The sequence below is a fragment of the Camellia sinensis genome, chromosome 13, assembly GCF_055761805.1.
Source record: "Camellia sinensis isolate YWXY chromosome 13, ASM5576180v1, whole genome shotgun sequence".
In the NCBI taxonomy this organism is placed as follows: domain Eukaryota; kingdom Viridiplantae; phylum Streptophyta; class Magnoliopsida; order Ericales; family Theaceae; genus Camellia; species Camellia sinensis.
Window position 1 is genome coordinate 129,547,269 of NC_138973.1, and position 13,096 is coordinate 129,560,364.

At 35.3% G+C, this 13,096-nt stretch overlaps 1 protein-coding gene across 3 annotated transcripts; it reads left to right on the forward strand.

Moving 5' to 3' along the window:
• The first annotated feature begins 1,348 nt into the window (after positions 1 to 1,348).
• Positions 1,349 to 11,340, forward strand: LOC114302249 (O-fucosyltransferase 7). Of its 3 annotated transcripts, XM_082901631.1 has the most exons (7): positions 1,349 to 1,781; positions 1,870 to 1,947; positions 2,348 to 2,440; positions 9,464 to 9,552; positions 9,640 to 9,816; positions 10,684 to 10,713; positions 11,100 to 11,340. In XM_082901631.1, exons 3-7 carry the CDS (start codon positions 2,363 to 2,365, stop codon positions 11,131 to 11,133), a joined length of 408 nt encoding a protein of 135 aa, XP_082757757.1. In that variant the 5' UTR covers positions 1,349 to 1,781; positions 1,870 to 1,947; positions 2,348 to 2,362; the 3' UTR covers positions 11,134 to 11,340. The 3 variants fall into 3 exon arrangements, with proteins under 3 accessions (XP_082757757.1, XP_082757759.1, XP_082757758.1); XM_082901633.1 differs by lacking the exon at positions 10,684 to 10,713; XM_082901632.1 differs by lacking the exon at positions 1,870 to 1,947.
• Positions 11,341 to 13,096: the final 1,756 nt, after the last annotated feature.

The window sequence follows — 13,096 nt, forward strand, 5'->3', positions numbered from 1 at the left end:
CGAAAAGTCAAAAACAAAGCTATTAGTAATAAAATTTTAAAAATGTTGCTAATAAATACACTTTTAGGAGCAAAATAATTTGATTTCAAAATTGTTTATTTTTTTAGACAAAAAAATTTGGTCCTAATAGGATAATAATTCATCACTAATGTCCAATTTTTGTTGCTAAAAGTATAATGACGTCACTTATCGCAACAAAAATATTTGGTTTCTAAAAAATAATTTTGTCCTTAAATTTTGACCTCTAAAACCTTGATTTTTTGTAGTGTAGCTAGGGTAAAAAAAAATCCTCAAAAAAATACTGTTCGGATTCACGAGATCTGCCATAAGTCTCATTTTAATAATTTAAACTGTTTAGTTTGTAGGACCTTCGTGTATATTATGCATGAAAAAATTTAAGTCAATCTGATAATCTTAATTTTTTTTTAATTTTCTTGCATGTTTATGAAAAAATAAATATTCTATTTTTTAAAAACACATTTGTCATTTATTTTTTTAGCAACAAACACAGTAAACAATTAGTTCAAATTATCAAAATGGAACAGATGATACACTCCATAAACCCAAATAATTCTCTCAAATTTATATTTAAACTTAAAAAAAAACTCGACTATGAGAGTAGGGGGTTAGTTGTTCCCATCAAATTGAAAAAGACTAATTTAATATATATATATATATATATATAATGCATTTATAAATCTTAGTGAGATTTCTCATGCGACACAGTCGAGGAGAATGAAAAAGTATGAAGAAATATAATCTTACGATCAATCTTGACTATTTGTTTGCGATTTAGATATTTTTAAATTCTTTGTTTACTACTTTGAAGTCAATCTAAAAGAAAAATAGGTTCAGTATTTTGAAACTGAGGAAATTGATGAGAGTTTTTTAAAATTCGGAAATTATAATCTGTGTTGAAAATTAAACATTTTTTCTAAATAATTTGATTGAATAGATATTCATTTTATATGTAAATGATTGGGCGAGTTGGTCGGTGTCAACCAAATTATTGGGATCATTGGGTTTCGGTTTGATACGTTGTGCACTTATCTGCATACTTTATTGATATATTCTATTATTTAGTCTGAATTTTCATCAATAAAGATTCTATTCTTTTGTTGATAAAAAAAAAAATAAATAATCATTTTATATGTAATTAATTTACCTGGTGGAAACAAAATTCTTGAATGACCTTATCCCACAAAATTCCTAAACACTACAGAAAATGTGAGATTTAACGGCGTTTTGTTAAACGTCACGTTTTTTAATATTTAACGACGCTTATAAACGTCGCATTTTGGTTTAAATAAAACGGTACCGTTTAACTGATAGAAGACGTTTAAAAGCGCCTTCAAATGTTATCCCCTTCTCACGCGCTCTCTCCCTCTTCAAACCCTCATTCTAAATCTGAGAAACCCTTCTTCTCACTCCCACTCTTTCAAATCTGAGAAACACAAATGTATGAATCTCGCTCGCTCTCTCTAAACCCTTCAGAGATTATGATTCAACCTTAAAGTGAATCTCACTCGCTCACTCTCTCTAAACCCTTAAAGTGATTTCGATTTCGAAGTTCGGTGATCCAATCTCAGGCTGATTTCAATTTCGTAGAGCAAAATCGATTTCGTAGAGCTGAATCAATTTCAGTTTCGATTTGGAAGATACGATTCAACCTTCTTCAGCTAGGTGATTTCGATTTCGAAGCTCTCTCTCTCTCTCTCTCTCTCTATTTCGAAGCTCCACCACCACCACCACCACCACCACCATCTGCATCATCTACTAAGGTGAGCACTACTGTCTACAATCTCGATTTCGGTGTCGAAGTTCTCTCCCTTTCTCTCAAGATCTTCATTACGTTGATTCTTCTCCTAGGGTTTACAATCTTGAACCTCCTCTTAGGGTTTGGATCAACTCTCCTCTTGCCTGACTTGCCCCGTGCGATTTCAGGCGGTAAATTTGCTCTCTGATCTTGAAGTTCATATTTAATTATAAATTTGTTTCGATCAACTCTCCTACTCTTTCATACACTTTCTCACTCTAGGGTTTCAAGTTCTTCAACCCCCTCAATTTCATTTTAATTCATCATCCCCTGTTTTCCCTACACTTCCGTCAAGCTTTTACAGTCTATTTGATTCAGTTTTTGATCCATTTTTGTAATATCACTATTTAAAGAAATACTACTGTTTTTTCTAATCTAAGAAATAAAGGGTAATTATATATATTCACACATACACTACACATAAATGTGGCTTTTGAATACGTCACAAATTCCTCTCATGCTATGTTATTATATTTTTTTTTGGATTTGGGATATTGTAAAATGAGATTGTTATAATTCAATTTTTTGCAGCAACAAGAAATCGGAATGGTGGGAGAAGAGCAAAGCTGGATTATAGAATTGGTGCCTCCCCATTTGCCAAGAGCTCCACTACCTCCTAGCAAGGTGTTATGCTTCTCTTGGTGTGATTTCATTAGTTTTGTGTTCATTTTAACCTATTTAAACAATTTGATTCTTAAGTTTCTAGTCCTTTTGAAAGGTTTTCATCAAGAAAAATGCTATTTTAGTTATGGTATATGTGTGTTGTGATGGCATCTATACCATATTATGTATCATATACTATAATAGTATAAACGTGTATGCATATTGATACAAAATAGTCATGCATCTTTCATGTTTTCACTCCTTTAGACTTGACAGTTGGATGTTGTAAGTGGGATTTTGGATTTCGACAAGCTATGGAAGCCGCCCCCAAATCGAGATTATGTGCCCTGTGTCGAGCCAAGTTCAAACTACACAAGAAAGGAAGTTGTAGTTTTGGCTTGAGTTTGGACTTATGAAACTCATCTATAGTTGTTATTGTCTGTTCATTCGTTTATTCATTCATTGTTGTTTCATCAGCTTCTGGAGGGTCTCAAGGTTACCTTCTTGTTCATACAAATGGTGGATTAAATTAGATGCGAGCTGGGGTCTACATCCTCCCTCTCTCTCTCTCTCTCTCTCTATATATATATATATATAAGCTTTATTAAGTCAGTCTTATTTTACCTTTTGTTAAGACCCCTATCATCCTAATCATTGCTTCTGCAATTAGGGATTTTTTTTTTTTTTTTTTAATTTTATTCTATGCTGGATTGGATTGTTGATAAGTTGTGTGATAATTGGTAAACCTGAAACAACATAATAGCCACTCCAGCCATAACCTGTTATGAGATTTTAAGGTTTGAAAGCCATTATGCTTTGCCAATACCTGCCAATCTCCAGATTATGATCATGGTGAAAAAGCTTTAATGTAGTTCATATTCAAAAGCGTTATTACTGGTTTTTCTTTTTAAATGGGATTTTTTTTAAAATTTGGTGACAAAATAATTACATAATGGAACAATTTCCTTCTCAACTATGAAATGGAGGAATAAAAAAAAATTCATGAGTTACTGCTTAAATTATTTAATTGTATTCAAGATACAAAAATATACCTTTATGCATGACTTCCTTGTGGAAAAGATTGGAAGTAAGTAATTGAGGGTGCTCTATACTAAACTCCAATAAAATAATATTGTAACGGTTTTGTGATGGTTGGTTTGTGAATTGGGTGTAATCCAGATTTGCTTCCTTTTCCTATAGTTGAGTGGGAAATAGTCCCTCAAAGTGTTCTATAATCATTGGAATTGAGCATCCTTCTTTCATGTGAACAATAAGATATCTAATTGCGTCAATGACTTCATTTTGCACATTCATAGAGCTTCCATGAATGTTCAGTGTGCTATTTAACAAACTCTGGAGCTTTAGGGGTGGAAATTTTTACTTAAACCAAACATGCATAACTTTTTGTGAGTGACCACTCTAATCCCACTATTGCTTAGTAGTCAATCAAATTAGACTCACATGGTTTTGGATGGTTTTGGACTATTCCATACCAAATTTGCCAGAGTGTATTTATGGTAATCATTGAAGAAAATCAGAGAAAATATCTTTTTTCTTATTCCATCAATGAAACATTATACAGAGAACTAGTATTTATACAGAATGGATACACTTAACCTGACCATAACTATTTAACTAAACTATAGTTAAATTCTAACAAACTAACTACCTAGCTAACAAACTAACTACCTAGCTCTAACAATACACATGTGACTCTAACAATACACATGTGATTCTGAAGCTTGTGCTGGCTGCTGCTGTAAGCTCTGTTTAGCTGGCTGAGTTACAGTTACTGTAGGAGCTGCTGCTTGAGCTGCTGCTTGAGCTAGGAGCTGCTGCTTGAGTCTTATCATCCCCCGTCAAACTCATAGGAGGGGGAAGGACTAAGAGTTTGCGTTGAAGATATTGAAACCGAGCCACAGACAAAGGTTTAGTGAAAATATCTGCGACTTGATCAGTGGTAGGAATGTGACAAATGTGAAGCTTCTTGGCTGCAATTCGTTCTCGAACAAAATGGTAGTCGACCTCAATATGCTTAGTTCGAGCATGAAACACAGGATTGTGGGACATAGCAATAGCAGACAAGTTGTCACACCACAAGGTAGGAACAGGTACAGGACAGTGCAGTTCTGCTAACAACATACCAAGCCAACTAAGTTCAGCGGCGGTTTGGGCTAAAGCTCTATATTCGGCTTCGGAGGAAGACCTAGACACAGTTGGTTGCTTCTTGGCAGACCATGAAATTAAGTTGGGACCAAGGTAAACACAATACCCAGTAGTGGACCTTCGATCCAGCACATTACCAGCCCAGTCTGAGTCAGAGTAAGCATTAAGAATGAGAGGACCACTGGTGAAATGGAGGCCATGGTCTAATGTGCCTTTAAGATATCTGAGTAACCTTTTGACAGAGGCAAAATGACTATTCAAGGGGGCTTGCATGAATTGGCAGGCATAATTAACCGCAAAGGCAAGATCTGGTCTTGTAATTGTGAGATATTGAAGAGCGCCTACTAAACTTCGATATAGAGATGGCTGATTAAAGGGTAAATCAACATCAGAAGAAAGCCCAGGAGTTTTGGTAGCCATGGGAGAAGAGTAGGACTTGCAACCGCTCATGCCTGCTTTAACTAGAATTTCAGAAGCATACTTCTGTTGAGACAGAACATACCCACTAGAGGTCTTGGTGACAGAGATGCCCAGAAAGTAATTAATAAAGCCCAACTCTTTCATAGAAAATGTAACATGCATTTGTTGAATAAGAGAAGCAATATAAAGAGGATCACTGCCTGTAAGCAAGATATCATCCACATATATGAGGAGAATGGTAATAGAAGTAGGGGTCTTGAGAACAAACAAAGAGGAGTCACATTGACTAGGAACAAAATTCTGAGAAAGAAGAAAAGTTGAGAAGGTAGAGAACCAAGCGCGAGGGGCTTGTTTTAAACCATAAAGAGCTTTGTTTAATTTGCAAACTAGATGAGATTGAGAAGCATTAACAAACCCCTGTGGTTGAACCATGTAGACCTCTTCATCAAGTACACCATGAAGGAAAGCATTGGAAATGTCAAGTTGTTTGATTTGCCAATCAAAATGTAGTGCAAGACACAATAGAATTCTGATGGTTGGTTGTTTAGCCACAGGACTAAAAGTCTCATGATAATCCACTCCCTCAGTTTGAAGAAAACCCTTGGCAACTAGCCTAGCTTTATATCGAGCTATGGTGCCATCAGAATTCTTTTTCAGTCGATAAACCCATTTACAGCCAATGGCCTTTTTGCCAGGTGGTAAAGAAACTAATGTCCAAGTACCTTGCTTGTGAAGAGCAGCATATTCATCAAGCATGGCAGCCTGCCAAGCAGAGGAAGAAGCAGCTTCTGAATAGGTTTGAGGTTCAAGAGAAACAGTGGAAGTGAGAAGAGAAACAGAATTAGAAGAGAAAGGAGGTTGTCTAGATTTAGACCTAGTAATCATGGGATGAGTAGTTGATGGAACATAGGGAAGATTGATAGAAATTGAAGAGATAGGAATAGGAAGAGAAGAATCAGTAGTCAGATGATTCGTAGTCAGATGAGGAGTAGCAACTGAAGAAAGAACTGGCTGCTGGCAAGGAGAAGCTGCAGGAGTAGGAGTTGCAGGAGGAGGAGCTACTGCGGCAGAGGAAATTGGTTGGTTCTGCTGTGAAGAAGAGACAGGTTGCTGCTGGGAAGAGGTAGTAGCAGCAGGAGGAGAAGCTGCTGCTGCTGAGAAAAAAGGTTGTGGCTGCTGTGAAGAAGAGACTGACATTTGTAAATCAGAAGAGGAACTAGAGGAAGGAGACTGAGATGGATCAGTAGGGTAAGCTGGCCAGAAAAATTTAACCAATTGAGAGACTGTAGTGGAAGAAGAAGAAGAAGTAGAAGGAGAAGAAACCTTGAAGGGAAAACAAGACTCATCAAAAATGACATGTCTGGAAATGTAAACTTTGCCAGATTGAGGATCAAGACACCTATATCCTTTAATAGAAGGTTGATAACCAATAAAAACACAAGGTGTGGATCTTGACTGAAGTTTATGAGTAGTATAGGGCTTGAGCCAAGGATAACACTTGCATCCAAAAGACCTCAAGAAGTGATAGTCAGGTTTTTGTCTAAACAGGACCTCATAAGGAGTAAGATTATTGAGTTTGAGAGTAGGATGCCTATTAATCAAGAACACTGCAGTGGCAAGAGCATCAAACCAGTAGATTAAAGGAAGAGAAGAGTGATGCATAAGTGTAATGGTGGTTTCAATGAGATGCCTATGTTTTCTCTCAGCCACACCATTCTGAGAAGGTGTATGGGGGCAAGTCAACTGATGATCAATCCCTTTCTGTTTAAGAAACACCTGAAATTGAGTGCTTAGATATTCACCCCCATTGTCACTTCTTAAGACTTGAAGTTTAGTAGAGAATTGTGTCTCAACAAAAGCTTTAAACTCTAGAAATTTAGAAAAGACTTCACTCTTATAATGAAGAGGGAAGAGCCAAGTAAATTTGCTAAAATCATCAATGAACAAAACATAGTATTTAAAACCTGAAACAGATGAAGAAAAGGGGCCCCAAACATCTGTGTGAATGAGGGCTAAAGGTTTATTTACAGTAGCATTGGACAAGCAAAAAGGTAACCTATGACTCTTGGACACACAACAATGCTCACACAAACTAGAGCCTTTATTAGTCAAAGAAGAAGAAGAAAAGCCTAGGTGATGATGAGAAATGATGTGATGAAACTTCTTGGTGGAAGGATGGCCAAGACGAAAATGCCAAGCTGAAGCAGATGCTGTGGTTGGGGTAGAGCAAGCAAGACAAGCTGGAGAAGAAAAGGTAGCAGCAGAATCAGAGGAAGAAGAACTGAAGGGATACAGTCCATTGGAGTAGCAACCTCTATACAGAATTTTCTGAGTACTCTTGTCCTGGATAACAAAAGAATTCTCATCAAAAGTAATAGTACAATGATTGTCCATGGCTAATTGATGAACTGAAAGTAAATTGGAGGAAAGAGTAGGGACATGGAGAAGTTTAGTAAGTTGGAAAGGAAATGAAGGAGTTGGAAGCAATCCTTTACCAGTATGAGCTATAGGAAGTGTGTTGCCATCTCCTACTGCTACCTGATCTGAGCCCCGAAAGGTTTGATATAGAGAGAGATTGTTCAAATCATGTGTCATGTGAGTTGTTGCTCCAGAATCAAGAAACCAACTGTTTGAGTCAGATTGTGAACCTGTGCTTGCTGCAACATATGCTTGCGGATGGCTGGGAGAGGCTGAAGAACCAGAAAAATAATTCTGAGATTGAGGCTGAAATGTTGCATCTAGTCTGTACCAGCAGTCTAGAGCAGTATGGTTTCCTTTTCCACAAATCTGACAGATCATAGGACTGGAGCTTGAATGAGGATTGTTTGTGTGTGGACTGTAGCCTACATTAGGACTGTTGGTATGTGTAGCTATTCTGCCTCTCTGAGACGGAGTGCTGCCTCCTTTCTGATGCTGAAAACTATGACTGGGTTGGCCTCGAAATCTACCCCCATCTCGGCCTCTGAAAACACCTCTGCCTCTATAGGAGCCTCTAGAACCTCCTCTATGAGAGTAATTACTTTTGTAAGCAGTGTAGGCAAAAGAACCAGGAATTTCTGAAGCATGTGTGTGCTTAAGAGCAGATTCCACATGTATACTTTCAGAACAGAGTAAGGCACTGAGTTGATCCAATGAGATAGGTTCAAACCTAGCTCGTATGGTAGTTTTTAAAGCATTGTATTCTTCAGGAAGACCATTCAAGATCAAGAGGACTAAATCCTCATCATCAACAGGTGATGAAGCCAAGGCAAGCTGATCTGATATCATCTTGAAATGATTCAAATATTCTTCCATGGTGGATCCTTTCTTAACAATTCGATTTAGTTTGTTCTTCAATTGATAGATGTGAGACCTTGAAAGAGAAGTAAATCTCTTGGCAAGAACACTCCAGACTTCTTGACTGGTTTGACAATGAATGACAGTGGTAAAGATGGATGGAGAAAGTGTAGCAGTGATGCAGCTTAGTAAGTGTGCATCAATGGTGCACCACAGAGTATAGTTTGGATTTAGAACTTCAAGATTAGAATCTAATACAACTGATGGAGGACATACCTCAGATCCATCCACATAACCAAGAAGCTTTGTGGCTCGCAAGATATTCTGCAACTGATTTTTCCAAACTATGTAATTTGAGGAGTCAAGTTTGGTAGTGACGAAGGCATTAAGATTGGAGATTAACAAGGTGAGATTTGAAGGCAGTGGGATAGATGAAGACATAGAGGTTGAAGAAGATGGAACAGCAGCAATGGTGTTTGGGGAAGTCATGAAGAAACTGTTGCTGAAGGATCAAGGCTCGTAAGAGCTTAATGCTCTGATACCATGAAGAAAATCAGAGAAAATATCTTTTTTCTTATTCCATCAATGAAACATTATACAGAGAACTAGTATTTATACAGAATGGATACACTTAACCTGACCATAACTATTTAACTAAACTATAGTTAAATTCTAACAAACTAACTACCTAGCTAACAAACTAACTACCTAGCTCTAACAATACACATGTGACTCTAACAATACACATGTGATTCTGAAGCTTGTGCTGGCTGCTGCTGTAAGCTCTGTTTAGCTGGCTGAGTTACAGTTACTGTAGGAGCTGCTGCTTGAGCTGCTGCTTGAGCTAGGAGCTGCTGCTTGAGTCTTATCAATCATGACATCTAATTAAGTTGGCTATTTTGATGTGTGCTGAATGAGTTTTTATTTGTCAGATATGCATGCAATATGTTAATTTTACTTGTTATTTTGGCACTGTACCTCTTTCTATTAGTTGTTCATTATATATCTTGGCAATTGATAAATAACTAATTGTACTACTGTTGTTTTCCATAATTACATTATGTGACACAAGAGCGATGCATGCCAAGTCATTAGTATACATTTCATCACTATCATAATACTATTGAATATTGATACATCTATTACGTGAAGCTGAAGAATTGTATTTTTCTTGACTTGCAGATATGTGACATGGTTGCTGTTGCCCGAATTATAAATGCTACTCTTGTAATTCCAGAACTTGATAAACGGTCATTTTGGCAGGACACTAGGTACCATTTTTCAGATTTATATTTTGCATTTGTGTCTAAAATCTGCATGCTCGATGCTATTGTTAATATTACATGTTCAAACTGCAGCAATTTTTCTGATGTATTCGATCAAGATCATTTTATTAGTTCCTTGGCTAATGATGTAAAGGTCATTAGAAAACTTCCGAAGGAACTGACAAATGCAACTAGAGCAGTTAAGCACTTTAGAAGCTGGTCCGGTATTGATCTGGAACTCGTTAACACGAAGAAAGCCATTTCCATCAGGTAAGCCGATGACTGTCTTGAGAATTGGGTATATGATCTGATTTTTTATTTTCTGTTCTTGGAAATGAGAAGGTTCACTAAATTCCAGTATTGTCTTTCATTGAACTTTGTTCGTGGCCTTTTCTCTTCTTTTATTTTGAATTGAATCGGACCAACTTCCGATTTTGTAACTCTGAAGCTTAACTGGCTTAATTTCAAGAGGGTTTGAAAGTAGAAACCTTTTTCGAGGCTCCTAAGGAAGTTCAGTGCAATCTCAAATTGGTATGTGAAAAGTGATTATCATGAGGCTTCTTAGTATAACTATTTTGTTGTGGTTCTAGCTAGCTAGGATGAGAGTATTTTTAAATTTTGCTTCACTGAACAAATTAATTTCTAGGCAGGGTTGAGAAATTTTGATCTTCTTCATCACAAATATCTGAGTTTAGGTCACTTTATTTATTTAGTAATTTGCATTGTTGTGACTTGTGAGCCAGTTTTTTTTGAAGTTTGTTAGGTAGAGGATTGAATAATGATGATCAGATGAAACATTTGGAAATGACATTTTTGGCAACTGCTGCTCTCCAAGCAAGTCTTGTATGCTATGTTTGGTAGGTAGGATAGTAGAAACAGAATAGAAGCCGAGGAAAATATAGAATAAGCCTATAGACACTCCGAATCATACCCTAAATCATACCTGCTGAGGTGTAAAATTCTTATTCGATTTCGTATCATGTCAAGGGCTGACATGGTGTGAACTCAATTATTTTTATGTACCAAAAAGTTGGGTAGTAGGATTTTATATATATACCTTAATTTTATGTAGCAAAAATTTATGTGTTCGGAGCATTGTGTGAATTTTTTTAATTATTTGATTTTCTTTTACTGTAGAGAAGTTGAAAAATTCTCAATCTGCCAAAGGTAGTTTTCAGTTTATGCTTTTTATTTTTTATTTTTCCCTCAAACTGACCCAAACCAACTAGCCCACAATCCAAACGTCCTTATTAGTAAAGCTCAATAAAAGTCTTCTTGGTCTAAAGACCGTTGCTAGTAATAGCGTTTCCTGAGTTAAATTTTTTTCTCCAGTTAAAAAGTTAATAATAAAAAAATAGAAGCTAAACACCCCGCTCTCAACTTTTAAATACCTAATTTTTTGAAGTTATTTAATTATTTCCACTCACTAAATATTTACCAAACTGCACTAAGCAAGTTGAATAGGTCAAGCTTTTGCCATTCTAATCTAATGTGTCAATCTATTGTACTGATATTAACCTTTCTAATTTGGTCTTGGCTGTGACTTTTTGCAGGAGGACAGATTGGCAAAGTTTGCCTCGTTCATAAAGAAAATTTAGTTTATGAACTGGGCCAAGCTTTTGTTACTATCGGTATTGTGTCATTAGGAGTATGGATGTCTTCTCTGCTTTCTGTATGAGTTCTCAAGCCTGACTCTGTAAATAAATCCTCACGGATTTCTAATATATTTTGTGTCTAGATATATTCTGTAATTGTACATGTATCACATCTTATTGCATTGTTTTTTATTTTTAATTTTGTTTTCAAACTTAGTTTATTTATTATTTTAATAAACATCAATTATTAGTTCTTAATAATTGTTTATGATAGGTATTTTTTTCAACCATATAAAATTAGCACAACTTTAAAAATAAAAAAAATAAAAATAAAGGCTATGGCGGCGTTTTTTGAACGTCACTATATCCCTACCCCAACGGTTAGATTTTTAAAATGTATAAATGTCTTTAACGGCGTTTCAAAAACGTCGCTAAATGTCATAGTTACGTCACAGTACAATTAGGGTAGGGCATTTTATAACGATGTTTTTTAAACGCCATAAAGCTATAGCGACGGCCGCGTCGTTGACGTTTGGTACTAAACGTCACAAAAAGAATTAGCGACGTTTTCAATATCTATAGCGGCGTTTTTAAAACGCCGTTAAAAATCGATTTTCCAGCCGTGAAAGTAGCAATACTGTTATTTTATGTACTTTTCTAAAAACAAATTGTGTTCGTAATGTTAAGGTGGTTTTGTCAACTGCACTGTAAGTTTGAACAGTCTTTGTATGTTTATGTTTTTTTGAAATACAAAACTTGAGTGTGTGTGTTTGTGTGGGGAGAGTAAGCAAAAGTGGCAGTCTCTTGGAAAGTAAAAGGCTTTGGTTTCATCCACTTGAGTGTTAAGAAAAGCTTTCTGGGTCATTCTAGGAGGCCTTCTAGCACGTGAAGAAAGTCTGTTGCATATGCAGTGTAACAGTTATGTTTTGTGTGTGAAAACTAATATGGAGAGAGAGAGAGAGAGACGTATGTGTAGTAACAGTGTAAAGTCTTTGATGTCTCCACCAGCTGACAAGTAACCTTGACCTAATTGCCATGCATGATTGAAACATACCCATTACTTTTGAAGTTCGAGCGTGGATACGAGTATTGATACCATACGGATACATTGATATGTTAAAATTAAAAAAAAATTAAAAAAAATAGAGTACGGATGGTTTGGTATAGTTGTAAAAAAATATTTATTTTAAATTTAAAGTAATACAAAAATTAATTAAATGATTAATTTGTTAAGATCTAATGTACAATTAACAATTAACATTTAATGTCAAAACTAAAGAGACAAACTAAAATTAAATGTCAATATATTAAATAACTTACAAATCATAATTTAATTTTAAAATCATTCCAGGCATAAAACAAAAAATAAAAAAGAAATCTAGTAAATAAAGTTTTGTCTCTGTAGTAGAAAAAAATATTATTTTAACTAAGGTATAGTATGACTTGGATATATACTAGGTACGCCATAGTACGCCAAAAATTAAGAAGAAAAAAATTTAGGTACATGTTTTGAGTACCGGTATGTATGCAGAAATATTATACAAGACACCATATATTAGTAAGTACCCAATATGAGTATGACATGTTTTTCGAAAAATTTATATGTCAGCTCTATTTTAAGATCTTAAAACCCTAATTTCAAGCTAAAGTATAAAGGGTGAAATTTATTTTACCCTTATGGTTTGGGACTGAAATACTTTACTTTCTTATCGTTCAAATATAGTCAGAAAATCTCATGTGATGTTGGACTATAGTGTTACCATTAATTTTTTCATCCAAACTAACAGAAGGAAGGTGCATACACCATTTTTTAGAGTAAGATTTTTTTTTTTTTCTGAAAAATTCAAATGAAATTAATACAACAAAACAAATTTTCTTCAAACCTAAAATTAGATTAATATTTTATTTAAAATAAAATAAAATAAAATCAAGAATTAATCTAAAATCTAAAATAT